At 54.0% G+C, this 26,797-nt stretch overlaps 1 protein-coding gene across 3 annotated transcripts in view; it reads right to left on the bottom strand.

Annotated features, from left to right (window-relative positions):
• The window catches only part of TFAP4 (transcription factor AP-4), a 34,148-nt gene extending 11,658 nt beyond the window's left edge, over positions 1-22,490 (bottom strand). The window contains exon 1 of one of the 3 annotated variants that reach the window (XM_081255947.1): positions 22,402-22,490. Coding sequence is in view for 1 of the 3 variants with exons in the window: in XM_081255945.1 (XP_081112071.1) it covers positions 229-317 (89 nt within the window). In the remaining 2 variants the exon portion in view is untranslated. Of the gene's footprint in view, positions 1-228; positions 548-22,401 lie in introns of those variants that run through there. The other 2 variants (XM_081255945.1, XM_081255946.1) reach the window with 2 other exon arrangements.
• Positions 22,491-26,797: the final 4,307 nt, after the last annotated feature.

Raw genomic sequence — 26,797 nt, 5'->3', positions numbered from 1 at the left:
CTGCAGCGGACAAAAGTGACCGGGGCCGCTCGGGGCCCCCACGTTCCGAGGGAGGAGGGTCCCCGAGCGGCCCGAGCCTGGCGCGCAGGGCTGCAGCCACCCCGGCGGCTAAGAAAGGCGAGAGGGTCCGCGGCGCGGGCCATGCGTGCGCACACGCGCGCCCGCCGGGGCGGACTAGCCAGGGGCTGCAATCGTGGGAAGGGGGTGAGGGGGAGGAGGAGTACACACCTACAGAGCCCTCCTATCACTTCTTTCTCTGTTTTCCTGAAATGTTGCAAAGAGGGCACCTTCTGAGTGGGCACCATGAAATACTCCATAGCGATCGGCCCCCCTCCTCTGCACGAGCCAGGTCCCGCGGTCCGCCGGAGAATACAAGATGGAAATCCGAATCAAAGGGCAGCGCCGGACGGAGGTGCAGAATCGGCCGGTCCCAGATGCTGGCTGCGGCGGCGGCGAGGGGAGGGAGGCGGGCGGGAGGGGCGGGAGGGAGGTCTCTCCGGCCTGCCTCCCCGGGCGTGTGTATATGTGTGTGTGTGTGTGTGTGTGTGTGTGTGTGTGTGTGTTTGCAGCTGATCAGATGTCTGTTTCAAGGCGGGAAACAGCTGGTGAAAACTCAGCACTCCCCCGGCCTCCTTCCGCGGAGTAAGGAATTGCATGTAAACAAAGGACTATTTGCAGCGCCCCCCAGGGCGGCGCGAGGCCCGGGCGAGAGGGGTGCTGGCCCCCAGGGGCGAGTGGTGGCCAGGGTCTGCGCGCCTCCCCACGAGCTCCGGGTGCGGGGGCCGCGGGCGGGCTTGAAGGGCGCGGCGTGAATGGAGCGAGCTGCGGCCGAGCTACATGCGCCACTATGGGTGATGAGGTCCATCAGCTGACAGGTTGGCAAGCGTAGCAAAAAAAAAAAAAAAAAAAAAAGCCAGCCACAGCGAGGAAACCCAGCCCGCGCGCCCGGGGTCCGGCGGGGACTGATCCGTGCAGGGTCTGCGCGCTTGGTGGCCGTCGGGGGGCGGGGGTGTGCAGCTGGGCCCGGCGAAGGCGAAGGCGGCCTGAGGTGCTGCTCCGGGCTTTTTTCTTCTTCGGTTGCAACTGCACAGAGAGGAGCTGCTCTGGCGCGCTCCCTCCGAGCCCAGGGCCCCCTGGAAACTTGCGTCATAGCCACCGCTTCCCACATGTAACTTGGGGCCGACTTCAGAGGCCGGCCAGCCCCCTCCCTCACTCGCTCCCTGCCTAGCTGCCCGCCCGGCCTGGGCTCCGGAGCCTGGGAATCCCGGAGCCGGGGAGGGGAGGGCAAATGGGGGCGCGCCGGGCGCCTCGGATCCTGGGGCTGCCTTAGGAAGCAGGGGCCCCGGCGGGGAGGGAAGGGTGGAGGCGGGCCAGGACAGCAGCGGCTCCGGAGGCGGGCTGCCAGCGCGGCTGGGAGGTTTGGTGGATGCTGCCGGGTCGCCTCCTATGCCCCCTCGCTTTACCCCTCCGCTGGGAGGCTGGACAGCAGGAGGCACGCCCTAGCTTGGCCTGGGCAGGCGAAGGCTGCATCTTCCCATTCAGGGCGAAGCCAGTGCGAGACTTGCTCCCCCGCCAGGGTGCGCTCTCTACTAGGGGTGAAGGCCTGGAGCGGGTGAGGGAGGGACGCCTTGGCGGCGAGCTTCCGTCCGCCCTTCCCGCGTCCCCTCCCCTGGCTCCTGGAGGTTGGCCCCTGGCTCAGGAAGACCGCGCTTGCCTTGGAATGTCCTCCCTCCTGCCCACCGCCTTTCCCAATCCCATCCGCCTTCCAGGTTCCGCCCAAATCGCGCCTCCTAATTGAAATACTGCTACTTATAACAAGGATTACTGTTATTATTAGGAAATGTTACTGTTATTAGATATTCGGAGCACCTTGTAGATGCCTGGCAGTTTTGCGTGAATATTTTCCAATCCTTAAAGTAAGCTGTCAGGCTGTTTCTGTAAGTACAGATCCCGGACCGTGTAACATCACAGTCCCTGGGAGGCTTCACTGTGGGGACAGGAAGGATGACATCTGGGGACAACATAGGATACAGGGCCACATAACTGTGTACACTGAGCAGCGTCCACAGTGCCTGGGTGAATGAATGAACGAGAGCTGGGAGAAGTGTGTCCACCCTTTGCTCTGTCTTCTACAGAAATGCCTTGACCCAGCCTGAGCCCGGTTCCTGCGAGCACACTGTCATTCAGACTGGCCTCCCCATTTCTGCCAAAGGCGTCTTCTCATCTACAGCCCTCTGCTGTCTCAGATGCACAAACCCACACCCCCCTGGCTCAGCTGCTCCTGCCCCAAGGCCTGAAACGTCATCACTGCCCCCACTGCTCCCACTGCCCCACTCCAACACTCCCATCACTAACCCACTTCATGGCAGTAGCACCAGAAGTCCCCAGACTCCAGGCCGTTTTCCATTCCCAGGAGGCTCTGTACACCCCTTAGTCTGATCCCTTCCCAACTCCTAATTCAGCCCACTGTGCCCTCTGGAGCCCTCAAAGGGTGTTCAGCAAAATCCCCTTTATCCTTAGTACCTGACTTTACCCCTCACCTTCTTGCTCTAAGTTAGGTGTCAGCAAACTTTTTCTATAAAGGGCGTGTAAAAGTTATTTGCATGCGGAATCTAAAATATGACACAAGTGACCATATCTAAGAAACAGAAACACACTCACAGACATAGAGAACAGACTTGTGGTTGCCAAAGGAGCGGGGGGTGGGGAGGGAAGGACTGAGAGTTTGGGATTAGGAGATGCAAACTATTATATATAGGATGGATAAACGACAAGGTCCTACTGTATAGCACAGGGAACTATATTCAATATCCTGTGATAAGCCATAATGAAAAAGAATATGAAATATATATATATAACTGAATCACTTCGCTGTACAGCAAAAATTAACTCATTGTAAATCAACTGTACTTCAATAAAATTTTTAAAAAAATATTTGTGTTAGCTTCCTATTGCTACTGTAACAAATTACCACAAACTTAGTGACTTAAAACAACACAAGGGAATTCCCTGGCTGTCCAGTGGTTAGGACTCGGTGCCTTCACTGCCATGGGCCAGGGTTCAATCCCTGGTCAGGGAACTAAGATCCCGAAAGCTGCACAGTGCAGCCAATTAAAAAAAAAAATTATTCTCTGGAGGTCAGAAGTCCAAATGGGTTGTATTTGTCTGAAATCAAGGTGTCAGCAGGGCTGCACTCCTTCTGAAGGCTCTAGGGGAGAATCCATTTCCTCACCTTTTCCAACTTCTAGAGCCTGCCCACATTTCTTGGCTCCTGGCCCCTTCCTTCATCTTCAGAGTGCATCACTCCAACTTCTTTGGTCATCACATCTCCTTCTCTGACTCTGACCCCCCACCCACCCTTATATGATGACCTTGGGCCCAAGCAGATAATCTGGAATAATTTCCCCATCTCAAGATCCTTAATTATATCTTCAAAGCCCCTTTTGCTATGTAAGGTAACTTATTCACAGGTTCCAGAGATTAGGACATGAACATCTTGGGGAGGTCATTTTTCTGTCTACCATACCATTCTCAGTTCATGAGCCATACAAAACCTGGCAGAGGTTACAATATGCTCCATCTATTCCACTCCTAGGTACACATCCAAAAGAATGAAAACAAGGACTCAAACAGATGATCATATTACCAGTATTCACATCAGCATGATTCACAATAGCCAAGGGTGAAAACAACCCAGGGTCCATCATCAATGGATAAATGGATAAACAAAATGTGGTCTGTTCAAACAAGGGAGTATTATTCAGCCTTAAAGAGGAATGAAGTTCTGGGACTTCCTTGGTGGCGCAGTGGTTAAGATTCCGTGCTCCCAATGCAGGGGTCCCGGGTTCCTTCTCTGGTCAGGGAACTATATCCCACATGCGTGCCGCAACTAAGATTTCCCTGCCGCAACTAAGGAGCCTGCCACAACTAAGACCCAGCACAACCAAATAAATAAATAATAAAAATTTTTAAAAAGGAATGAAGTTCTGATATATACTATAGCATGGCTGAACCTTGAAAACACGATGCTAAGTGAAAAAAGCCAGATACAAAAAGTCACATGTTGTATGATTCCACTTACATGAAATATCTAGTAGGCAAATTCATTGAGACAGAAAGTAGATTAGAGGTTACCAAGGGCTGGGGGGAGGGGAGATGAAGAGTTATTGCTTAATGGGTATGGAGTTTCTGTTTCGGGTGATGGAAACTTTTGGAAATAGTGGTGATGGTTGCACAACACTGTGAATGTAATTAATGCAACTGAATTGTGCACTTTAAAATGGCAAATTTTATATGTTTTTGACCACAATAAAAAAAAGTTTTAAAAAAATGGTCAGTGGGGGACTTTCTTGGTGGTCCAGTGGCTAAGCCTCTGCACTCCCAATGCAGGGGGCCCAGGTATGATCCCTGGTCAGGGAATTAGATTCCATATGCCTCAACTAAGAGCTCCCATGCCGCAACTAAAAGATCTCACATGCCACAACTAAAAAGATCCCGCGTGCCGCAACTAAGACCCGGTGCAGCCAAATAAATAGATAAATTTTCTTTTTTTTTAAGTATAAAAAAAAATGGTCAGTGGGCTGGATTTGAGCCGTGGGCTGTAGTTTGCCTGACCCCATTGATCTGGGGGGTGCTGCAAGCCCCTTATCTTCTCACTTTGCTCCTTTGCCAGCTTAGATTTCACAGCCCACCAATATAGTCATCTTGCGTGCATGCTCCCTTGTGAGTCTAACCCCCACCTGCCTTGCCCCAGCCCTGGAGCTGAACAGCGCTGGGAAAAGGAAATCCCACCAACTCACTTTTAAATGCCAGAACAGATCCTCATTTGTGCAGCTGGCGATCCCTTCGTGTTGCCCTGGTCCATCTCCCTCCCTCCCAAAGGCTCCCGTCACCGCCTCTGCCTCCCTCCTTGTACCTGAAATCTGCCTCCTAACCTGTGTCTGGATGCGTGTCCGCGCTCTGTCCGTGCACGGAGAAACCTTCCATGTGAATTCTTCAAAGATGTCTCTCCAGCAGCTGTCCCGCCCCTCAGCCCCCGCATCCTTACCTCGTGCCCTCTACTGGGTCGTTCCCACACCGAGAACAAGCTGTCTTTATTCCCATTTAAAAACAACAACAAAAGGGAATTCCCTGGCGGTCCAGTGTTTGAGACGACACACTTTCACTGACGAGGGCGCAGGTTTGATCCTGGTCTGGGAACTAAGATCCTGCAAGCCCCTCGGCACGGCCAAAAAAAAAAAAAAAAAGCACAATCATACATCCTGTTCCAGCTACCACCCTTACGCTGCTCTCCTTGACTGCAAAATTCCCTGTCCCAGAAGTGGGCACTTATGCTCACTCTCCCATCCTGCTCACGCCATCCGGAGCCAGTACTCCATGAAAACTGCTCTCAGTGGTGACTCCAAGAAGCTCTGTTTTCTGTCTTCACTGTATCTGATCTTTTTTTTTTTTTAAGTTCCCCAAGCAGGGATTCTGAGTGGAAGCTCAGAATCCTAACCACTGGACCACCACAGAGTTCCCTACCTGAACTTCTTGAAGTTCTTTTCTGCTTGGCATCCAAGATATCCCAGGGCCACAGTCCTCAGACCTCTCTGTCTACACACACTCCCTGCTCTTCGGACAACAGACTTCCAGAAAGGATTTGAGGCCATGCAGTGTGATTCAGAATCTAGGTTCTGCCCGAACCCCAGCTCCAGGTGTTAACAGGGTGACTGCAGGCGAGTTCCTTATCCTGACTCAGCTTCCCGGTCTGTAAAACAGAGGCCGTATAGCACCTAGCTTGCAGGCTGTCACGTGAAGTCGCCGACACGCCTGGCATATCGTAGCATTAATAAGTGGTATTTCTTATTATCACTGGTACTGAGTTGCCACGGGCGGCAGTGGCCAGAGACATCTGAGTGGGCCCAGGGATAATGACAGGGTTTGGTGATGTGCAGGGGAGGGACACAGAAGCCAAGCTTTCCCCCTTCCCTGCTCAAACTTGTCACAGTGATGGGACTTCCCTGGCGGCCCAGTGGTTAAGAATCCACCTTCCAATGCAGGGGGCATGGGTTCGATCCCTGGTCAGGGAACTAAGGTTGCATATGCTGTGTGGCGCAGCCAAAAATTTTTTTTTTTTAAAGACAAAGGAACCGGGGCCTCCCTGGTGGCGCAGTGGTTGAGAGTCCGCCTGCCGATGCAGGGGATACGGGTTCGTGCCCCGGTCTGGGAGGATCCCATATGCCGCGGAGCGGCTGGGCCCGTGAGCCATGGCCGCTGGGCCTGCGCATCCGGAGCCTGTGCTCCGCAACGGGAGAGGCCACAACAGTGAGAGGCCCGCATACCGCAAAAAGAAAAAAAAAAAAAAAAAAAAAAAAAAAAGACAAAGGAACCAAAAACTTGTCACAGTGAAAGGAAGCAGGCGTGTTGTAAGGTTCTTTTCTGTTGAATGTGGGGCTCCTCTCCTTTACAGTCAAGACACTCCCAAGTAGGATCCGAGTGTGAAAATCAGCCTGCAGATAGTTTGCCCTTTAAAAGGGGAGGTTCTGTGAAGACTGTCATCAAATAACTGCCCATGGATGATTGGTGTTAGAAATGCAGATTATCATGTACTGAGTTGGCAGAGAGCCAGCCCACCTGCAGCAGGACTCTGGGGCTGGAGACCCTGATCAGACACTGCTTTGGAAAGCGGGTGTGGAGAAGGGGCTGGCTCGGCCTGGGGGAAAGAGCCAGGGACAGCAGTGTGGCCTGGGACACCTGAAAACCCGGCTTTCCTTCCTCTATGTTGTCAAACCCAAGCCCAATCAGCCCCCCTCCCCAAAATTCCCCATTGCTCCCCTTCCCCCAACCCCACCCCCAAATTCCAGGTGGGAGGAGTGAATGAGAGTCAGCAGTAGGCTTTATTGATGATTGGTCTATCAAAAAACCATGGTCTAAAAAAAAAAAAAAAAAAAACATGGTCTATCCATCCAATGGAGTATTACTTAGCATAAAAACAGATGAAGTACGAATACATGACACAATGTGGATGAACCTTGACAACACGATGCTCAGTGAAAGAAGCCAAACACAGAAGGCTACATATTGTATGATTCCGTTTCTATAAAATGTCCAGAATAGGCAAATCCACCGAGGTAGAAAATAGATTAGTGGTTGCCAAGGAATGAGGGGTAGTCAGAGGGAAATGGGGAGTGGGTGCTAGTGGGTATGGGGTTTCTTTTGGGGGGTGATAAAAATGTTCTCAAATTGATTGTGGTGATGGTTACAAAGTTAATTGTACAAAAAAACCCCACTTAATTTTACACTTTAGATGGGTGAATTATATGGTATGTGAATTATGTCTAATAAAGCTGTTGAGTTTTTTTGTTTGTTTTTTGTTTTTGTTTTTGGCTGCGCTAGGTCTTCGTTGCTGAGCGCGGGCTTTCTCTAGTTGCAGCGAGCAGGGGCTACTCTTCGTTGCGGTGCGCGGGCTTCTCATTGTGTTGGCTTCTCTTGTTGTGGAGCACGGGCTCTAGGCTCACGGGGCTTCTGTAGTTGTGGCTCGTGGGCTCTAGAGCGCAGGCTCAGTAGTTGTGGTGCCTGGGCTTAGTTGCTCTGTGGCATGTGGGATCTTTCCGGACCAGGGCTGGGACCCACGTCCTCTGCATTGGCAGGCAGATTCTTAACTACTGTGCCACCAGGGAAGCCCAAATAAAGTGTTAGGTTAAAAACAGCTTTATTGACCCTAAAGATGTCCAGAAGTCCTGGGAACCCCAGAAATCACAGGGATCCCCTACAGCAGAGGGTTCCAGAGCTTCTTTCTTCAGCCAAAGTGGGATCTGGCTGCCCTGATGGTGCGATCAGCACTGCCCTTCTCAGAACACACCTGCCTTCCTCTGAGGCTGCTTGGAGGTTCAGGTGAGAGATGGGAACCCTGAGAATGTGGATTTAAACTGCAGCCAGGAAGACTGTCAGCACAGAGGCAGAGGCAGGTTTCCACTCTACATAGCACCCGTTGGGAGGGGGGATGCATTTTTCTCAGTTTTAAACTTTTATCCTACATGTGTGTCAAGAATACTGTTCTTCTCCTTGGATAGATGATGTCTTCATTTCCTGCTTCTGTGTAACAAATTTCCATAAGTTTATTGGCTTGAAACAGCACAGCTTATCATCGCCAGGCGTGGCATGGCTGGGCTCTCGGCTCAGAGTCCTGCCGGGTGAAATCGAGGTGTCAGCGGAGCTGCAATCTCATCAGGGGCTAGGATGCCCTTCCAAAGTCAGTTTGTTGGCAGGATTCAGTTCCTTGAAGCTGTAGGACTGACGTCCTGTTGTCTTGTGGATTGTCAGCTCCTGGAGACCATCCTCAGGACCTTGTCCCGTGGCCCCACCATCTGAGGAACAGAGAGGGTCCCACACATTGATTCCCTCTCTCGCTTTGAATCTCTCTAATTTCCTTTTCCACAAGCAGCTGGAGAAAACTCTGCTTTTAAAGGTCTTGTGTGCTTAGGTCAGGCCCACCTGGATAATCTACCTCAAGGGCAACTGTGCCATATAACATAACCTAATCACGGGGGTGATGTCATAGTCACAGGTTCCGCCCACACTCAAGGGGAAGGAGTATAGGAGGGCAAAGGTCATTGGGGGTCATTGGAGAATTCTGCTACCACCGAGGGGGGACCATGAAGGAGAAGCACAGAAAGTTAAGGAACATCCCTCAGGATGTACAGAGAATTGGAGATGGAGCCTGAAGAAGAATCTAGGGCCCCAACACTACTTTGAGGCTTTACCTCTACACAAATATGCCAGGAGTGCTGGATAGAAGGACCAGATGGCCTTTAGGGCCCCCGTTGACCTCTAAGGCTCCAGCATACTCGTGCATATGGGGAACCCCAGCCTGCTTGAGGTGGGGCAGGGTGGTGGAGGGTTGTGGATACCAGCCATCGGAGCAGGGATGAGGCCCCATGGAAGCAAAAAGCCCCTGCCTGGGAGAGGATCCTGAATGCTCCCAGGAAGGCAGAATGGGGGTCAGACGCTTCTGCTGTGGATTGGAGCAAACCCCAATATCCCCCAATGCCCTGGTCCCCTTTCTTACCCTAGTCACAGGGAGACCTCTGGGCCGACAAGGCTGGGGTCCCCCAACCACTAGGGGGAGCCTGGCACACACGATGCTTTTGTGCAAGCTGAGCCTGAGCACATTGGGGGAACCCAAGGCAGGTACTGGGGTGGAAGGACTGACCGCCCAGCTCCCCACACCCCCAAGGCCCTGCAGATCCTGGGGCACCAGTCTTGTCAAGGTGCCAAAGGCCCTGACCTCTGGATGCCTGCTTTGTTCTAACAGCCCGATCTGGTTCACTTTGCTCATAAGCGAGCTCTTGGAAAGGGGACTGGAGTCCACCTGTGGCGTGTTCCCCGTTCCCCCCTTTAATCCTGCCCCCCATGTTTCCAGACCTGACACTGCAGCCCATGGCGGGGGAGCTCCTGCCTTCTCCTCTCCTCTTCCTCCACCAGCTCGCCCTGTCTTGGGTCCCTCCAGGGAAATGCCCCTCTGATTTTCAACACATGGACAAGGAGGAACCAGGCCATCTGCTTCGATTGGGTGCATCCCACTGAGTTTTATAAAATCTCAGTGAGGGAATTCCCCAGCAGTCCAGTGGTTAGGACTCGGCACTCCCACTGCCGTGGCCAGGTTCAATCCCTGGTTGGGGAACTAAGATCCCACAAGCCACTGGGTGTGGCAAAAAACCCAAAAAACAAAAACAACAACTCAGCGAATGGCCACCCTGGCTGGACTTTCAGTTTTAGGCAGAAATGGCTGAGTGACCACTTCCTCAGTTGATTGTAAGCTGACAAGGCGGTTATAACAATCCCACCAGGCAGCCCAGTAGCCTGGGGCACAGCATAGCAGTAAAGGGGGACCTAATGATGCCCAGCCTGGGCCCTTTAACCAGGGGTGCAGGGGGAAGGGGAGGACAGAGCCTCTGGTCGACATAAAAAGAGAGTAAGTCAGCCAAGGCACCAAGGGGGTGTGGCTGGATAGGACGAAGGGTCAGCAGAGGCACCACGAGAAACGGGGAGGGAGCATTTGGGGTTCAGGAGAAAGGCAGGAAGGAGAGGAATCGGGATGAGGACAGCTGGGGAGCTGCCGAGCTCGAGAGGTTGTCCAGTGTGCCTCTGGGCAGCGGGCTCTCCTCCCACTGGAGGAGTGGACGGGGGCGGGGTGACAAGGCGGGACGCCCAGTCCCATTTGAGGATGGAAAAGGGTAGGCTGGGACCAGCCAGGCCAGGGGAGGGACACAGGCCTTCTCTGATGAGAAAGCAGACCTGGGTGGGCTGTGACGGGGGAGGCTGCCAGGAAATGGGAGTAGCTCTCCCTGAGGAGGGGAGCTCAGAACCCTAGCGTGTCAGGAGGCACGAGAGGTCTGGGTCACTGTGTGCCAGATGCTGCTCTGGCGGCTTTACCTGCATTCCCCGTTTTATCCTCACTACAGGCCCCTAAGTCCTGTTATACCCTGGGGACTTGTCAAGGTCACCTGACCAGTCTGTGTCAGCACCTGGCTCCTTCAACAGCCTGTGCTGCTGCCCCTAGAATAGCCTCCAGGCTGAGAGCTCCCCTGGTCCCGGTGGCCTGGCCCTGCCCAGGTATGGCCAGGTGCAAGAGGGGAGCTGAGGGATGTGGAGGGAGAAAACCCTGTCTGCTGAAATGACAAGGTCAAGTTCACGGTGATATGGAACCCATATTCTGTGGTTGACTGTCAGTGCCCAGACAGCCAAGGGAAGGAGCAACTCCTAGGAGTCAGGGAAGGCTTTGGATTCAAGTTTGGGCGGACAGGGAGGAAGGAGGTGAGAGAAGCTCTCCACAGGGCAACCTGACTGCTGCAAAGGACAGTTTCAGGACGGCTTTCTCCTCCCTCGACACCTCCAGACCTTGCACCCATTTGTGGCTGTGCTGCTCCCACCAGCACACTGGGGGTTAACATCTGTCTGGTGTAGTGACCACAGCAGCAGTGGCAGCAGGCTGTGATGCCAGTAACTCAGAAGCTGAAATGTGAGAAGCAGGAGGAGAGAGGCAGGGCTGGGAAAGGCTGAGCCACCGCGGCAGCAGCAAGGAGAGAGGGTTTCCCTGGCAGGAGCCCGCAGCTCGGCTCCAGCGGCCAGAAGAGGCCCTCCCATCCTCGGCCCACGTCCCCTCCACATCACTGCCTCAGGCCATGGGCTGTGGCACCCACTCAAGATGGTCCATGGTCACGGTCACGACCAGTGTCTGAGCCCTTGGGCCATGGAGCAGCAAGTCGGGGCTGCAGATCTGGGGAAGGGATGGAGGGCGTGCCCAGGCGACCAGCAGAGAATGTATGTGTGGGGCCCTGCCCAGCACTGCCGGAAGCACTGGGTGGGGAGACAGGCAGAGGGCAGAGTGGGGAGGAGGATGGGAGGTCCCTCGGGCCCCCGTCCTCAGAGGTCTGGCCTTGACTTCCCCCTCCTTGGGCAGAACTGAGTCATGGGAGCCTCCCACTGCTCCAAAGGCAGGGAGACACACAAATCTCCCCGCTCCCTCCCTGGGCCCGCTGCCAGCCTGCCTCTGCCGTGAGGACCAACCTCAACTTCCCAAGTGTGTGCGAGGTGCTGGGCACCGTGGGAGACCCTCATCTCCCTGCCTTTAGTCAGACCCACACCCGCTGTATCAGAGTTTTGGCGGGTGTGTGTGTGTGACCTGCCCCCCCAATACAGATGAGCAAACAGAAGCTCAGAGAAGTTCAGAAATTTGCCCAAAGCCACTCAGCCAGAGTGAACCTGGGCTTGTCTGACAGCAATTACCCACCATGCCATGCTCCCAGGAAGGCAAAAGGAACAAAGTCCACCGGCAGGTGACCCGGGGCTGTGTGCCAAATCCAAGAAGGCAAGAGATGAAAGGCAGCCTAGGAACCTCAGGAAAGAGGCTGCAGATGAACAAAAGGGGCAGTAATGTTTGGGGCTTGGTACCCCGTGAGGTGGTGAGAACGGCATCCAGAGGAAGCAGGGGAAAGGTCTGGTCCTGCCTGGATCTGTGGATGATGATTCTATGGTGGTAGAGACCTCCTGTAACCCCTTAAGATGCACCCCCTGGAGCCACAGGATCACCACTGAGCAGGTGACCACTCACCTTGACAGAACACAGAGCACTTCTGGGGCTTGAGGTTTGCATGGCCCTTGTTTGAAGAGTTAGCAACATTTACTGTGGGAGGGACTTCCCTGGTGGTCCAGTGGCTGGGGCTCCACGCTCCAGGTTCGATCCCTGGTTGGGGAACTGGATCCCACATGCCGCAACTAAAAGCCCGCATGCCGCAACTAAGAGCCCTCATGATGCAACTAAAGTTCCCACATGCCGCAAGGAAGATTGAAGATCCTGCGTGCCGCAACTAAGAGCGGTGGGCAAGGCTCTGCTAAAAATGTACAGAAGCACTGTAGTAGGCCCCACTGGGGCCTGTTGGCCAGGAGGCAGGAAGGTCCCAGCTCCACAGCTTCCAGCTGTGACCTTGTGTGACCCTGACTCACTTCTCTGAGCCTTGCTTTCCTCACCTGCAGAAAGGGGATCATGCCAGCACCAACACGGAGGGCTGCTGTGAGGATTAAATGGGTCATTTGTCAAAAAGCACTTAGATCGAAAAACTTCACCTTCACAAAAACTTGTACATGCATGTTCATAGCAGCATTATTCACGAAAAGTAGAAACAACCCAAATGTCCTTTGATGGATGGATGGATAAACAAATGCTGATCCATCCATACAGTGGAATATTATTCACCCATAAAAAGGAATGAAGCACTGACACAGGCTACAACATAGATGAACCTTGAAAACATGATGCTCAGTGAAAGAAGCCAGACACAAAGGACCACATATTGTGGGACTCTATTTATTGGGGTGGCCAAAAAGTTCGTTTGGTTAATGAATTCGCTGTTCAATAAAGTTCTTAGTGGAAATGAAAAATGTCTTTTATTTCTACTTAAAATCAAATGAACTTTTTAGCCAACCCAATATATGAAATGTCCGGAACAGGCAAATCTGTAGTGTCAGAAAGCAGACGGGTGATTGCCAGTGGCTGTGGTGGGGAGGGGAGGAATGGGGAGTGATTACTAATGGGTTCAGGGTTCTTTTTTGTTTTGTTTCTAAATCAATTTTTTTTGTTTTGTTTTGGCCGCACTGCACGGCTTTTGAGAGCTTAGTTCCCCGACCAGGGATTGAACCCAGGCCCTTGGCAGTGAAAGCGCGGAGTCTCAACCACTGGACCGCCAGGGAATTCCCAAAATCGATTTTATTTTTTAAGGCAGTTTTAAGTTCAGTAGGTTTTTTTTTGTTGTTTTTTGGCCGCACCTCTTAGTTCCTTGACCAGGGATCGATCCTGCGCCGCCTGCAGTGGAAGCACGGAGTCTTAACCACTGGACCGCCAGGGAATTCCCTAAGTTCAGTAGTTTTAAGTTTTTAAGCAATACTGAGCAAAGGTTCAGAGATTTTCCATACACCCCCTGCCCCCACTATCAAATCCCCCATGTAAATGGTACATTTCTTACAATTGATGAATCTCCTGGGGTTCCTTTTGGGGGATGATGAAAATGTTCTGGAATTAGATGGTGGAGATGGATGCACAACTCTGTGGATATACTAAAACCCACTGAATTGTATTAGTTTAAAGGGGTGAATTTTACGAGATGTGAATTCTACCTCAATTTTTAAAAAGCACGTAGTAAGAGCTCAGAAAACGTAGCTCTCGTTACTGTTACTATGTCCTTCAACTTCAGAGAGTCTGTCATTTAATGGAAGAGACCAGGTGAACACATCAAAAAATGTTTGACACCCAGAAGAGAGCCGGGCAGCCTGGTCCCAGCAGCCTGGGACAACTGTCGTAGAGTCACGATCAGGGCGTGCAGGACGTGAACGAGTGACCGATGCAGGAGCCCCCACTCGCCACGCTGGCTGATGTGGAGATAAGCTCCGCACAGAGGTACCGACCCCACCACGTCCAGAGGAGAATAACCGTGAGTGCGGGAGTCTTGTCAGGAATCCAAGGAGGTGGCATTTGGGCTACGAGTCAGAGGATGTGGGTGGTTTGGTGGGGATAAGCAGGCACCCACAGATGTGTGGCATCCCAGAGGGATGCTGGCAGGCAGGGCTGGCAGGAGTGGAGGGTGTTGAGCCCTGGGGGAAGACGGGGGACACTCCTTGGAGCACTCCCTGTGCCCAGAGCAGATTCTGGGAGGGGCTTTACCTCAGTTCACAAATGGTTGCAGAAAGCTTACAGGAGGCTGGCCCTCCACCCTCCCAGAAGCTCTAGGTTTCCGGGAGGTGTCCAGGAGGTTCGGACCACTCTGGGCACCGAGTTTCCTCTTCTGAGCCACCCCCCAGGTTCCAGGGTTCCAAGAGAGAGAATATAGGAGATGGGCAAGCCTGGGTCAGGCCCTTCACCACCTAACCACCCCCCCACACACCCCCATGTCAAACGACCAGGCTTATGCTGTGGCACTGGAGGGAAAGAGGCAGCCACTCCCAGGAGTAGAGGCTGGGCCCCTCCTCCAGCCCCAGGTGGAGCTGAGGGCACATGGAGGCGACTCCCAGAGGCAGGCCTGAGCCTGCAGGCTCACAGGTGAGGCCCACCAGCTGCTCCCTCTACCCCTTTCCCGTTCCTCCTGCCTCCATCCTCTGTCCCAAGTAGTCCCTAACTCTCTCCTGGGAGAAGCTCCTTGGAGGAGAGAAAGGGGCGTGCACACACGCACGCATACACACACACACACACACACACACACGCACCCATCATCCTTTCAGCCCACAGGGCATATCACACAGCACCTAGATACAGGGAAGAGAAAGGGACCTAGGCTAGTTAGCATAGAACCTTCTCCAGGCCAGGCAGGTGCCAAGGGATTTGCAAGCATTGTCTCAGTCAATCCCAAAAAGAATCCTATGAGATTTCATAGATGAAGAAAATGAGCTTCTGAGAGCTTAAGGAATTTAGCCAGTGGGACACCCCAGTAGGTAAGAGCCATAAAGCCAAGCACAGTGCCTGGCACAAGCCCCAGGAGGCAGTTCTGTGGGAGCTCAGCAGAGTGCTGTTTCTGCCCACCCCCTGGCACTGGCTCTTTTGGGGGACCCCTCCCACTCCCACTTTCTCCGTGTGGCTCCTGGGGCATCGGCCCTGCACTGCAGCGAGCTCCTGACCCAGACCCGTCCCATCAGTGTCCAGGATGAGCTGGGCCCCAACTGGGCCAACAAGAGGAAAGCCTAGGGTCTCGCTGGAGCCCCAGGGAGAGGCAGGCTAGGAGTTCGCAGGCCTTGGGGAGCGAAGGCCCGAGAGTAAACCCACACAGAGGACACTGGGCCAGGAGATGCAAGCCAGTGTCCCAGGGCCATTGCTGAGCACTGGACCAGCTAGGCCCTCGGCCTTTGCAGTTATATGAGCTCCCTGAAGGAAGGTCTGACTGCAGAGCTCACACTGTTTCCCTGCCCCACGCTGTCCCCTTCGGGGCTCTGGTAGCTTAGGAGCTGGGACAAGGCTGGGGATGGGGCCTCACCTCTCTCCAAGAATCCTGGGGTCGGGGGGCGGGGAGTGTGGGACCCTCTCATCCTCCTCCTCCCTGGCTCATCGCTCAGTTTGACCTTCAAAGTTGACATCTGCTTCCAAGACTCGGTCTCTCCTCCTGGAATTTAGCCTCCAGATGTCGGATCCGAGGCGGCAGTGGTGGCTGCCTGGCTCCCCCCAGAGTGAATCAGCCACATTCCAAAGGTGCAAACACAGACACCGCGCCCTCGGCAGCCTGGGGCTGCAGACTTCCTCCCCAGGCCCGCCCGGCCCCAGCTCCCGCTCCGCTCCCCTCCCCAATCGCCTCTTCCCAGCCAGACCAAGCTTTGGGCTTCCTTTCCAGAGACATTCTGGAAAAAGAATGCCGCTGGGGCCGGGAGACACCCTGATCCGCCCTGCTGGCTCTGTCCCCTGCAGCGAGCACGAGCACGGACCCCAGCCTGGGCGCCCCCAGCTGTTATCAGTATATGCGGCTCATTCACACAGCAGGAATTTACTGAGCACCTACTATGCAGCAAGCAAGATAGAGACAAGTCCCTGACCTCACGGAACTCAGCCCAGCAAGAGAGTCAGACAGAATCAGGTCCACAGAGAGAAAATAATTCCAAGTGCAGGCACAGCTCTAAAGGAAAGAAAGAAGGGACTGAGACAGATGACAAGGGACAAAGGGAGGGTTGTGGGGGCCTCTCTCAGAAGTCACATGGAAGCTGAAGCCTAAAGGATGAACGGAAACCTTATCTACAGGGTCACTTCTCGGTGATCTTGTCGCGAGAACCACAGCATAGCAACCCCAAATAATGTCCCCCGATCACTCAGCAAGTTTTTGAGTCCTTGTGCTCGCGCCTTCTGTCAGCATTAATGCAGGGGTGTCTGGCTAATATTATTTTTAATAAAAGCTTTATTGAGATATAATTCACATAGTATACAATTTACCATTTTAACGTATACAATTCAATGGTTTTCAGTATTTCAATGTAGTGCAACCCTCACCACAATCAATTTTAGAATATTTTTACTACCCTCAAAGAAACCCTGCACTGCTTACCAGTTACATCCACACCCCTCTGCCCCCAGCCCCTGGCAACCACACATCTACTTTCTGTCTAGGGACTGGCCTATTCCGAACATTTCCTAGAAATGGAACCATACAATATGTGGCCTTTTGTGTCTGACTTCTTTCACTGAGCATCACATTTGCGAAGTTCATCCACGTGGTGGTAGCCTGTGTCAGTACTTCATTCCTTTTCATGCCTGAGTAATATTCCATTGTGTGGACAGACCACAATTTGTTTATCCATTCATCCGTTGATGGACCTTTGGGTTGTTTCCACCTTTTGGCTGTTGTGAATAATGCTGCTGTGAACATCCACGTACGAGTTTTTGCATGGACATGTGTTTTCATTTCTCTGGGGTGCACACCTGGGAGTGGAATCGCCAGGTCAAATGGTGACTATGCTGAAGAACTGCCAGCGCCTGCACCACCTGACATGCCCACCGGCAGTGGGAGAGGGTTCCAATTCCTCCCTCTTCTCCTCAACCCTTGTTATTGCCCCTCCTTTTTTGTCACTGCCATCTGCTGGGTTGAAGTGGTATCTCACGGGGTACCCAACTGCACCCTCATTCCTTTCATGCCTGCACTGCCCCCACCCCCTGGAGATTCTAAGGCTTACAAGCCCTACAGCAGGTCCTGCTATGATCCACCTCCTCCTTCACAAGGGTCAAACCCAAATCCAGTCCAATGCCTGCAGGCCTTTAGGTACAAGGAGCAGTGGGGAGGCGAGATGGGGGATGGGGTGTCCTGGTCTGTGACCCCAGGGCAGAGTGAGGAAGAGGGGCCTTGGGCAATTTCCTACAGGAGCTCCCATGCATCTCAGCCTATCTGCACCTTCACAGACAGGGCAGGGCTTCTTCTGTTCCTTCACTGCCCTAGATAGTAGGCACACATTCATTCACTCATTCAGCATAAATAATTGCCAAGGGCTTCCCTGGTGGCACAGTTGTTAAGAATCTGCCTGCCAATGCAGGGGACACGGGTTCGAGCCTTGGTCTGGGAAGATCCCACATGCCGAGGAGCAACTAAGCCCACGCACCTAATGAGTGCGTTCTAGAGCCCGCGAGCCACAACTACTGAAGCCCGCACGCCTAGAGCCTGTGCTCCACGACAAGAGAAGCCACCGCAATGAGAAGCCCGTGCACCACAACGAAGAGTAGCCCCCGCTCGCCGCAACTAGAGAAAAGCCCGCGCACAGCAATGAAGACCCAACGCAGCCAAAAAAAAAAAAGAACTTAAAAAAAAAAATTTAGGGCTTCCGTGGTGGCGCAGTGGTTGAGAGTCCGCCTGCCGATGCAGGGGACACGGGTTCGTGCCCCGGTCCGGGAAGATCCCACATGCCGCGGAGCGGCTGGGCCCGTGAGCCATGGCCGCTGAGCCTGCGCGTCCGGAGCCTGTGCTCCGCAATGGGAGAGGCCACAGCAGTGAGAGGCCTGCGTACCACAAAAAAAAAAAAAAAAAAAAAAAAAAAATTTGCCGAATGAGTGAATGAATAAACAGAAGATGAAGAAAGAGAACCCAAAGAGGGGATTAGCGGTTAGAAGCTCAGGCTCTTGGGTGAACTGGTTTGCACTTGAATCCCACTTCTGCTACTTTGTAGCTGTGTGTCCTTGGGCCAATCACTTGGCTTCTCTGAGCCTCCCCCGCCTCATCTACAAAATGGGCCTGACAGTGACTTCCTACCTGACAGCATGGTTTTGAGGATTAAACGTGGTGATAAAGATCAAGCAGTATTCCATGCCGAGGACTTCTAGAGACGAGGTCATGTAAGGTCAATCCTCACAAGAACCTTGTGAGATAGGACTATTATTACCAGCTTTGACATTATAGGCAGGAAACAGGAACTCTGGGGGCTCAACGAATCTGTCGTTATAATGCTGGGAATGGCAAAACCAGGATCTGGGGAATCCCCTGGCAGACCAGTGGTTGGGGCTCCACGCTTCAACTGCAGGGGCCTGGGTTCCGTCACTGGCTGGGGAACTAAGATCCCAAAAGCCAGGCAGTGTGTCCAAAAAACAAAAAAACAGGATCTGAACCAAGACCCCTGACTCCAGGGGGGGACACTGACCCAACGCCACGTGGCCCCTGACACAGATGGAGGGAAGCCGGGCAGCCTCCAAGCAGGTGACAGATGGGCTGGTCTGGAGGCGGACATGCCTGTTCAACTGACGACCCTGGGCTCAGAGTCTGGTTCTCAGAAAGTGGGCAGGCCGCTGGGGAGCTCAGAGGCCCCTAACAGCGGGTGGACGGATGGAGGGACGCCAGAGGTGCTGCCAAAGCAGAAGTTGACCATGCCTTGCGGGGGGCGGGGGGAGAAGAAAAGGTGCAAAGAGACCTCGAGGCTGCAAGCCTGGGGCACTAGGACAGACACCAATGAGGGGAGTCAGGATGATGAGGCGGTACTAAGAGTTTTATCAGGGAAAGCAAAAAGAAGTCAGAAGTGTCCAGAAGGGAAGCCCGGCTACTGAGAGGGACACTCTTTCCTCTACCAGCGTGTGCGGCATAGGAGCCTGGCAGAACCCACAGCGGCTGGACCACTCTAGGGTGACAGGTGTGGCCAGACTCCCCTCAAGTCAAAGAGCCTACGTCGAAGTCGAAGAGCTCCAGGGGGCTAACTGAGGGGAGATATCAAGCTATCCCCTAAAAATGTAGGCCTGGTGCACCCCGAAGGCTAAGTGTAAGTTTGGGGCACTCTCCTGAGTAGAGATGGGGTTCCCCTCACTTTTGCCTCTGCAACTGAGAAAAGCAACAAGCCGAGAAGGCCCAAGGATGGAACCCTAGGGAATACCTGGTTTTAGGGGACCACAGGCAAGAGAGGCAGTGCAGACCCCAGAGAGCTTCAGGTGAGCAGGAGCACAGGCTGTTGCGGAGAGGCGGCTGGGAGGAGGTCTCCACAGGAAGTGCTGTCGAGGGGACAGCTCGGGACAGCTCAGCACTGAGCAGGTTATGGGGTGGCCTGCTCTCTGGGGAAACTTGGCTGGGGAGGGATGGAGGCAGGGCTATCGCTTGAGAGTCCATCATTTATTTTCTTATTTTATTTTATTTTTTTGCGGTACGCGGGCCTCTCACTGCTGTGGCCTCTCCCGTTGCGGAGCACAGGCTCCGGACGCGCAGGCTCAGCGGCCATGGCTCACGGGCCCAGCCGCTCCGCGGCATGTGGGATCTTCCTGGACCGGGGCACGAACCCGTGTCCCCTGCATCGGCAGGCGGACTCTCAACCACTGCGCCACCAGGGAAGCCCCCCATCATTTATTTTCAACATGGGAGAAGCTCAGCTGATGACAGCACCCCAACGGAGAGTGGAATGCATTTAAATTCAGTCGTGGAAAGCATTTACACACACCAGGCTCCAGATTTGCTAGAAGGGGTTTCTCACAGCTGCCTGGCTGGGAAGTCCAGGACAGTGGTTTTCCAGGTTCAGTCAGAGGCCCACATGCATCTGGAGCTTGTTAAAAATGCAGATCCCCAGGCCCCACCCTGGACTTACCGGTTCAGTAAGTCTCTCAGTTTGAGAATCCACTGGCGCTGTAAGGCTCAGAATATCACCAGCTCAGTAGGCGACAGTGCACAGAGACTCACCTGAAGGGACCAGCCCTCACCTCTTTCCGGCATTCTATCCACATTTATCCACATGAGTCTCAGGACTCACATGTGCCGCCTCAGACCTCTAGACCTCCACCCAGACACTCCCACACTCTTGGCCCACCTGGTCAGTGACCAGAACTCCAGCTGCCCCCTTAGTTAAAGGCCAGGGTGTACAGGAGGTCCTAGGCGCCCAGGTAGAGTGAGAGTCATTCACCTGACCACCAAACTTCATGAGGAGGAAGCCCTCTGCCGGCGCCCCCCAAGGTGCCTCTGGCCCCACCTGCACCAGTCCCACCGTGAGAAAGGACTGACCTATTTGACCCAGACACAAAGGCCTGGTGACAAGGTCTGGGGATGGCGTGGCTGAGAAGAAAAGCAGAAAGTGTCTCCATCCCCTTCAGTCATCATCCCGTCTGCCACCCCTACAACCCCACAGAGTATGTGTGTGTGTGTGGGGGCGGTCTCCAGGCCAAACATGAAATGTATCCCCTCTACAGGGGTGAATCAGCTCCCAGAGGGGCAGGGCTTGGGCTCTGCAGTCAAATGGTTTGGACTAGGATCCCATCTCTGCTCTTTTACAGCTGTGCATGCTCAGGCAAACCACTTAACCTTTCTGAGCATCTACCAAACAGGCCTGACAGTAAGTTCTGCTGTGGTCCTGTACCACCAGGACCTCTGACTGACCGGAGACTCCAACACAGGGGGCTGGGTCGCACCCCTAACCCTCCCAGGGCCACATTTCACACCACAGCCCAAAGGCCAAGGCTGGAGGCTGTGCCAGGCTGCAGAAGGGACAAATTGCAGAAGACTCGCCATCCTTGCCCCATTAGAAACCCACAGCCCTTCTCGGGATCAGAGGCACAAGCAGATCTTCACAGGAGCACGAAAACATTTTCCCCCCTTCCCAAAGCAGAGAACCGGTCAGCATGGCCAGCAGAGCCAGGTCGGTAGCCCTGAGGCTGTTACCCTCTGGTCTGCGCAGCGGTCAGAGAATGTGCTGCAGGTGAAGACACGGGTGGGTTTCATGTGTTTTGTGTGTGTGTGCGTGTGCGTGTGAACCTCTCCAGACTTACAGGGATGTTTGGGGGATTCTGCTTGTTCTGCACTTGCTGGCCGGCACACAGCCTGCCTGGCTGACTCCACCTTTTTTACTGCTCTGGAGCACTCAGCCGCACCGGACTCCCCCCAACCACCCCCAGAAGCAGCCTCTTCCAGGCTCTGGGCCTTCTGCCCTCTCTCCCCAAAGCCACTTGTACCTGCACCAGAGAGCCGAAAGGGGGACAAGTGCTTCCCAGACAACAAAAGCCTCTCCCAAGAGAACAGACATCCTCGAAGGCTCCTGCTACGCCCTTGTTCTGTGCACTGATTTCAGGCTCGGTTTCAGGTCCCCATTTACTGGGTATGAATTACAGCCAGCTGGCTTTTGGGCAGATGGTCAGCAAAAGGACCCTGCCCACCCATCTTTCACTTCAGGAGGTCAGTCACACCCTCTCCCTCTAGCACCCTGGGAGGAAACTGAGGCGCGGCACAGAGGACCTGACTTGGTCAAGGTCACCCTACCCTGGGTCTCCTGGGTGTTTCAGGCAATGACGCCAGTCTCCTTGGGCTCCAATGCTGTGTGACCTTGGGCAAGTTATTTAGCCTGCCTGAGCCTGATTTCCTCTCACACAATGGTAGCGCCCACGTCTGGGCTGTCCTGAGGCTTAAAGGAAATAATATGCATACAGCACCTAACACTTTGCCGGGCACTTGCTCAACACTAAGCCATTACTGCATGATTCCGTCCTTTCTTTCTGCCCCTCTCTCCACTCCAGCCACACCGGCCTCAATGCCCGGCTGCCCCCAACACCCCCTCGCTTCCTCCGGGACTTCGCTCAAGTCACCTTCTCAAGGACTCTCCTAGCCGCCTGGTGGATGTCCGTCCCCCGCTTTTGTCCTCACCCTGACACTCATCCGACAGAGTGGACATTCTACTGATTAACCCGCCGGCTTCTCGCCCTGGAGCACAAGCCCTGTGAGGGAAGGGCTTTTGCAGCCCTCTCCACCCCGGGTGCCCGCGCTGGAGTGAACGAAGGGTTCCTATCTCGTCTACCCGGCTGCGGGAGCGCCTGGGAGCCTGGTTCAGGGGCCAAATTTTGCCCTGGGGGCCGCCAGGCCGGGCCGGAGCAAGAGGAGCAGCGCGCGCTGGGGCCGCGGGCCGGGGTTGGTGGCGGGAACCGGGACTCCGGGGGGCGGCGCCGGGGACAAAGGGCGGCCCTACCTGCGAGAGGAGTGCGGGTACCTCCCCCAGGGCGGCTCCGGCGCGTGCCCGCGAGGTCACGTCCGGGGCGCGCCAGCCGGAAGGAGGCCCCTCGCGGGGTGTGAGGGGCAGGGCGTCTGCGGCCTGGCCACGCCCCCGGTCGCGGGCCCGAGGCGGGGGCGGAGCCAGCCGGGTCGGGACCGCCTCGCACTTCTGCTCTCCCCCGCCGGCTCATTCATATTCATGAGGCTGTGAGGGGCGGGGACCGGGTCCCCCGCGGCGCCCTGCCCCCCCCGCCCCCCCCAAGCTGCGGATCCCGCCTCTGCGGAGGCTCCGGCCCCAGTGGGGCGCCCCCGGCTTCCGCCTTGGGGAGGGAGTTTCCACTTGGTCACGACTCAAAAATGTGTCGCTCCCGCTCCTCCGCCCCCTCGTCCCTGCCTGGGATGGGGGGGGTCTCCTCCCTCGGAAGACAGCGGGGCGGGGTCAGGGGAGGGGCGGCTCCTCCTTCCTGGGGCAGGTCCGTAGGGATGGGGCTAACCCTTCCCTCCAAGTTAGCGCCTGTAATAATCTTCATTTTTTTTTTTTTTTTTTTTTTTTTTTTTTTTTTTGCTATACGTGGGCCTCTCACTGTTGTGGACTCTCCCGTTGCGGAGGACAGGCTCCAGACGCGCAGGCTCAACGTCCATGGTTCATGGGGCCAGCCGCTCCGCGGCATGTGGGATCCTCCCGGACGGGGGCACGAACCCGTGTCCCCTGCATCGGCAGGCGAACTCTCAACCACTGCGCCACCAGGGAAGCCCCATAATCTTCATTTTTAAAACATAATAATAGTTCTAATTTATTGAGCGCTTACTCTGTGCCAGGCACTGTGCATGTTATATGAACTACCTGTTTTAACCCTCCCAACAGTCCAACTCAGCTAAGTACAGTATTGTCAGAACCAGAAGGTCAGAAAGTTGAGTGACTTACCCACCACCACACAGCCGGCCTTGGGCTTTTTCCGGAAAGGTAGGTACCAATAGGTTGGAGGGGCAGGTGCTTGCCCCCCACCCCTTGCAGGAAATGGGCTTACTTAAGGCACTCCTGGCTGGCTGGGCGTGGCTGAGGGGTGGGTCTGAACGCCTCATTCAAGGGAAAAGCTACAGACTGGGGGAAACCAAAGCATGAGGGCAGGACAGGCTGCACAATTTGCCGGACCCAGTGCAAAATGAAAATGCACTGGTTCAGTTTTGAACAGTGTGTTCAAAAATGATTAAGAATCTCAAGATAGTAACGGCAGAACATTCAGCGAAGCATGGGCCCTGCTAAATGTCAGGCTCGTGCGACTGCACAGGTGAATGTCCATGAAGCTGGCCCTGATGAAGGAGCCAGGGGCTCTGCTAGGGGCTGAGAAGACAGCATAGACACCCCCACCTCCAATATCTCCCCCTCCCTCACCCCCTCAACCCAGGAGACTCACTCCAGGCTGGCATCCAGAGTTCAGCCTCCAGAACTCCAAAAGCTGAGCACTTCAGGCCCTCTAGGTATCAGGTGAGTCCCCACGGGAGAGTGTGTCTCAAACCCAAATGACCCTGCTGGCCCCTGGGCATTCTCAGCCAGGGGCCCTGCTGGCAGGTGGGCTGGGTCATACATGCTGGGCCCAGCAGGGCCCTCAGTTCTGACTCAAAGCCCTTCTTTCTCACTGGAGCAGGGAGTGAGGAACAGTCAGGGCTGATTCCCAGAATAAACACTCCACCCATAGTCAGCCCCAGCCCTCAGCCACAGCAAGCCAGCACCAACAGGGAGAGATCTCCCCAGGCTGCCTGCTCAAGGTTAATGTCACCCTGATCTCACTCCTGCCATTGCTCCATCCTTGTGCCTGGGCCCCCACTCACAGTGGGTTGCAGGCTTCATTAATAACAATAATAGCTACCATTTGCTGCACTCTTTTTCTCTCCTCCCGGCATTGGTGGGAGCCCTTTGTGTGCCCTCTCAGTAGAGCCTCACATAGCTCCATAACAGGCATGAGGATCACCATTTCACAGATAGTGAAACTAAGAGAGATGCGATGCTTGGCTAAGGTCAAGGGCTAGAGTTTGGGATTTGCTGCCATTCATCTGTCCCGGTTCCTATCATCTCTCCTACATCTGTAACATAGGTCTTTAGGCTCACTTCTCTGTGTTGTCTTGTATTATTCACTTCCTGCCCCTAGAATAGATTAAAGGCTCTGGAAAGACAGGAACCGAACTGTACTTATACAGCTGAGTTTCTGCTGGACCTTGCATCGTGTGTTAATTGAAAAGCTACTTACTAAGCATCATGTTGTGCAGGAAACCCTCCTTGCAGTGGGCAGGTATGTGTGTGTGAATGAGTAAGCCATGTCCCCTCTGGGTACTGATGTAAGGAGTCCCCACTAGACTGAGAGATCTCCTTGGAGACCTGGCTGGGTTTGCTAGCCCAGCACACAGTAGGCCCTCAATAAGTGTTGTTGAATGACCACATGATAACAATTTAATAAGCATCTGTTGAATGAATGGGAACCTAGGAGATGTTCAATAAATGCTTACTGGGAATTCCCTGGCAGTCCAGTGGTTAGGACTCGGCGCTTTCACTGCTGGGGCCCAGGTTCAATCCCTGGTTGGGGAACTAAGATCCCACAAGCTGCACAGAGTGACCAAAAAAAAAAAAAAAATGTTTATTGATGAAAGACTAGGGGACCAGATTCAGCCCCCAAATATATTAGCAATTACCCTAGCTCAGGCTCCTATAACAAAATACCACAAACTGGGTAGCTTAAACAACATGTTATTCCTCACAGTTCTAAAGGCTGGAAGTCCAAGATCAAAGTGCTTACAGATTCAGTTCCTGGTGAGGATTCTCTTCCTTGCTTGCAGCCAGCCACCTTCTTGCTGTGTCCTCACATGGGAGGGAGAGGGGGAGGGAGAGAGTGAGAAAGAGATCCAATCTTTCTTCCTTTTCTTGTAAGGGCACTGAACCCATCATGGGGACCCCACCCTCATGACCTTATTTAAACCTAATTACCTCCCAAAGGCCCCATGTGCTAATATTATCACACTTGGGTGTGTGTGTGTGTAGAGCTTCAACATATGAATTTGGGGGAGGACACAAACATTCAGTCTATAACAGCAATATTTATGAAGCATTTATGAAGAGGACATCCCTCTTCACCCACCTTTCACTAAGAAGGAGGAAGCCATGCCTGGCCTAACTACTACAGCAGGTGCTGCCTCCCAGAAAAGCATACCGTGAAAAACCCTCTCAGAGACTGGCCCTCTGAAATGTCCCGTACCCCTATCCTGCCACTTATCTGATGTCCCAGGGAGGTACTGGGTTATAACACAAGCTTTGGAATCAGATTGACTGAGACTGCAACTGTTCTATGCCTCCTACTAGCTTCTAAGACCTTAGCCAAATTACTTAATCCCTGCCTCAGTTTCTTTCTCTGCAAAATGGGAATAATAATAGGACCCACCCTCAGGGTTGTTGTGAATATAATGAAAGTAAAGCATCTCATACAGAGGAAGAACTAGTCTGGCTGGGAATCAGGGGTTTCTGGTTGGGTCAACTCCACCAAGCTAATATATATAGAGTTCCTCATTCTTGTTGGATTTGCAGGTGCCAAATTTAGGGGTTTATTTGCAGCTAAGGGGACCCCAGCTGGGTCCTGGAATTGAAAAGTGTTGGGTCAGGCTTGAAACCTGGTAGTGACCACTAATGTGTATTGAGAATGTACCTCATTTAATCTTCACATCAACCTCAGAAAGAAGATACTATTATTCACTATCCAAACATGGGAATCCCAAGTCAGAGTTCTCACTGGGAGCAACATGCTTGTCCATGAAAACAAACGGGAGTAGAAAAACAAATAAGAAAGGCCCTCCGACCTTTGGAGTTCACTTGAATCCGTTCCCGCTGAACTGTGAGACCCAGGAGGGCAAGGATGGCTGGGGTTGTTCACTCTCTGTCCCTACTGTCGCACAGTGCCTGGCATCCCGTAAGCATTCCATAAGCTTTTTTTTTTTTTTTTTCGGTACGCGGGCCTCTCACTGTTGTGGCCTCTCCTGCCGCGGAGCACAGGCTCCGGACGCGCAGGCCCAGCGGCCATGGCTCACGGGCCCAGCCGCTCCGCGGCATGTGGGATCCTCCCGGACCGGGGCACGAACCCGTGTCCCCTGCATCGGCAGGCGGACTCCCAACCACTGCGCCACCAGGGAAGCCCACATAAGCATTTTTAACAAATATAAAACTAGCCCCTTGTGTACCTCTTTTCCATACACCTGCATTCCCTCGGGGCTGGAGCCCGGCGCCAACGGGGGACGAAGTGAGGCCCCAGGCTTCACGGCCGCGCTGCGGGCTAAATCGCTGCTATCCGGGATGCCGGAAGGGGGCGCTCTGTGGCCTTGGGTCTCCGCCCCTC

This window comes from Mesoplodon bidens, assembly GCF_964165515.1.
Source record: "Mesoplodon bidens genome assembly, chromosome: 15".
NCBI lineage: Eukaryota > Metazoa > Chordata > Mammalia > Artiodactyla > Ziphiidae > Mesoplodon > Mesoplodon bidens.
The sequence above is the reverse complement of the archived record's forward strand: the minus strand, read 5'-3'. Positions and strand labels throughout refer to the sequence as shown.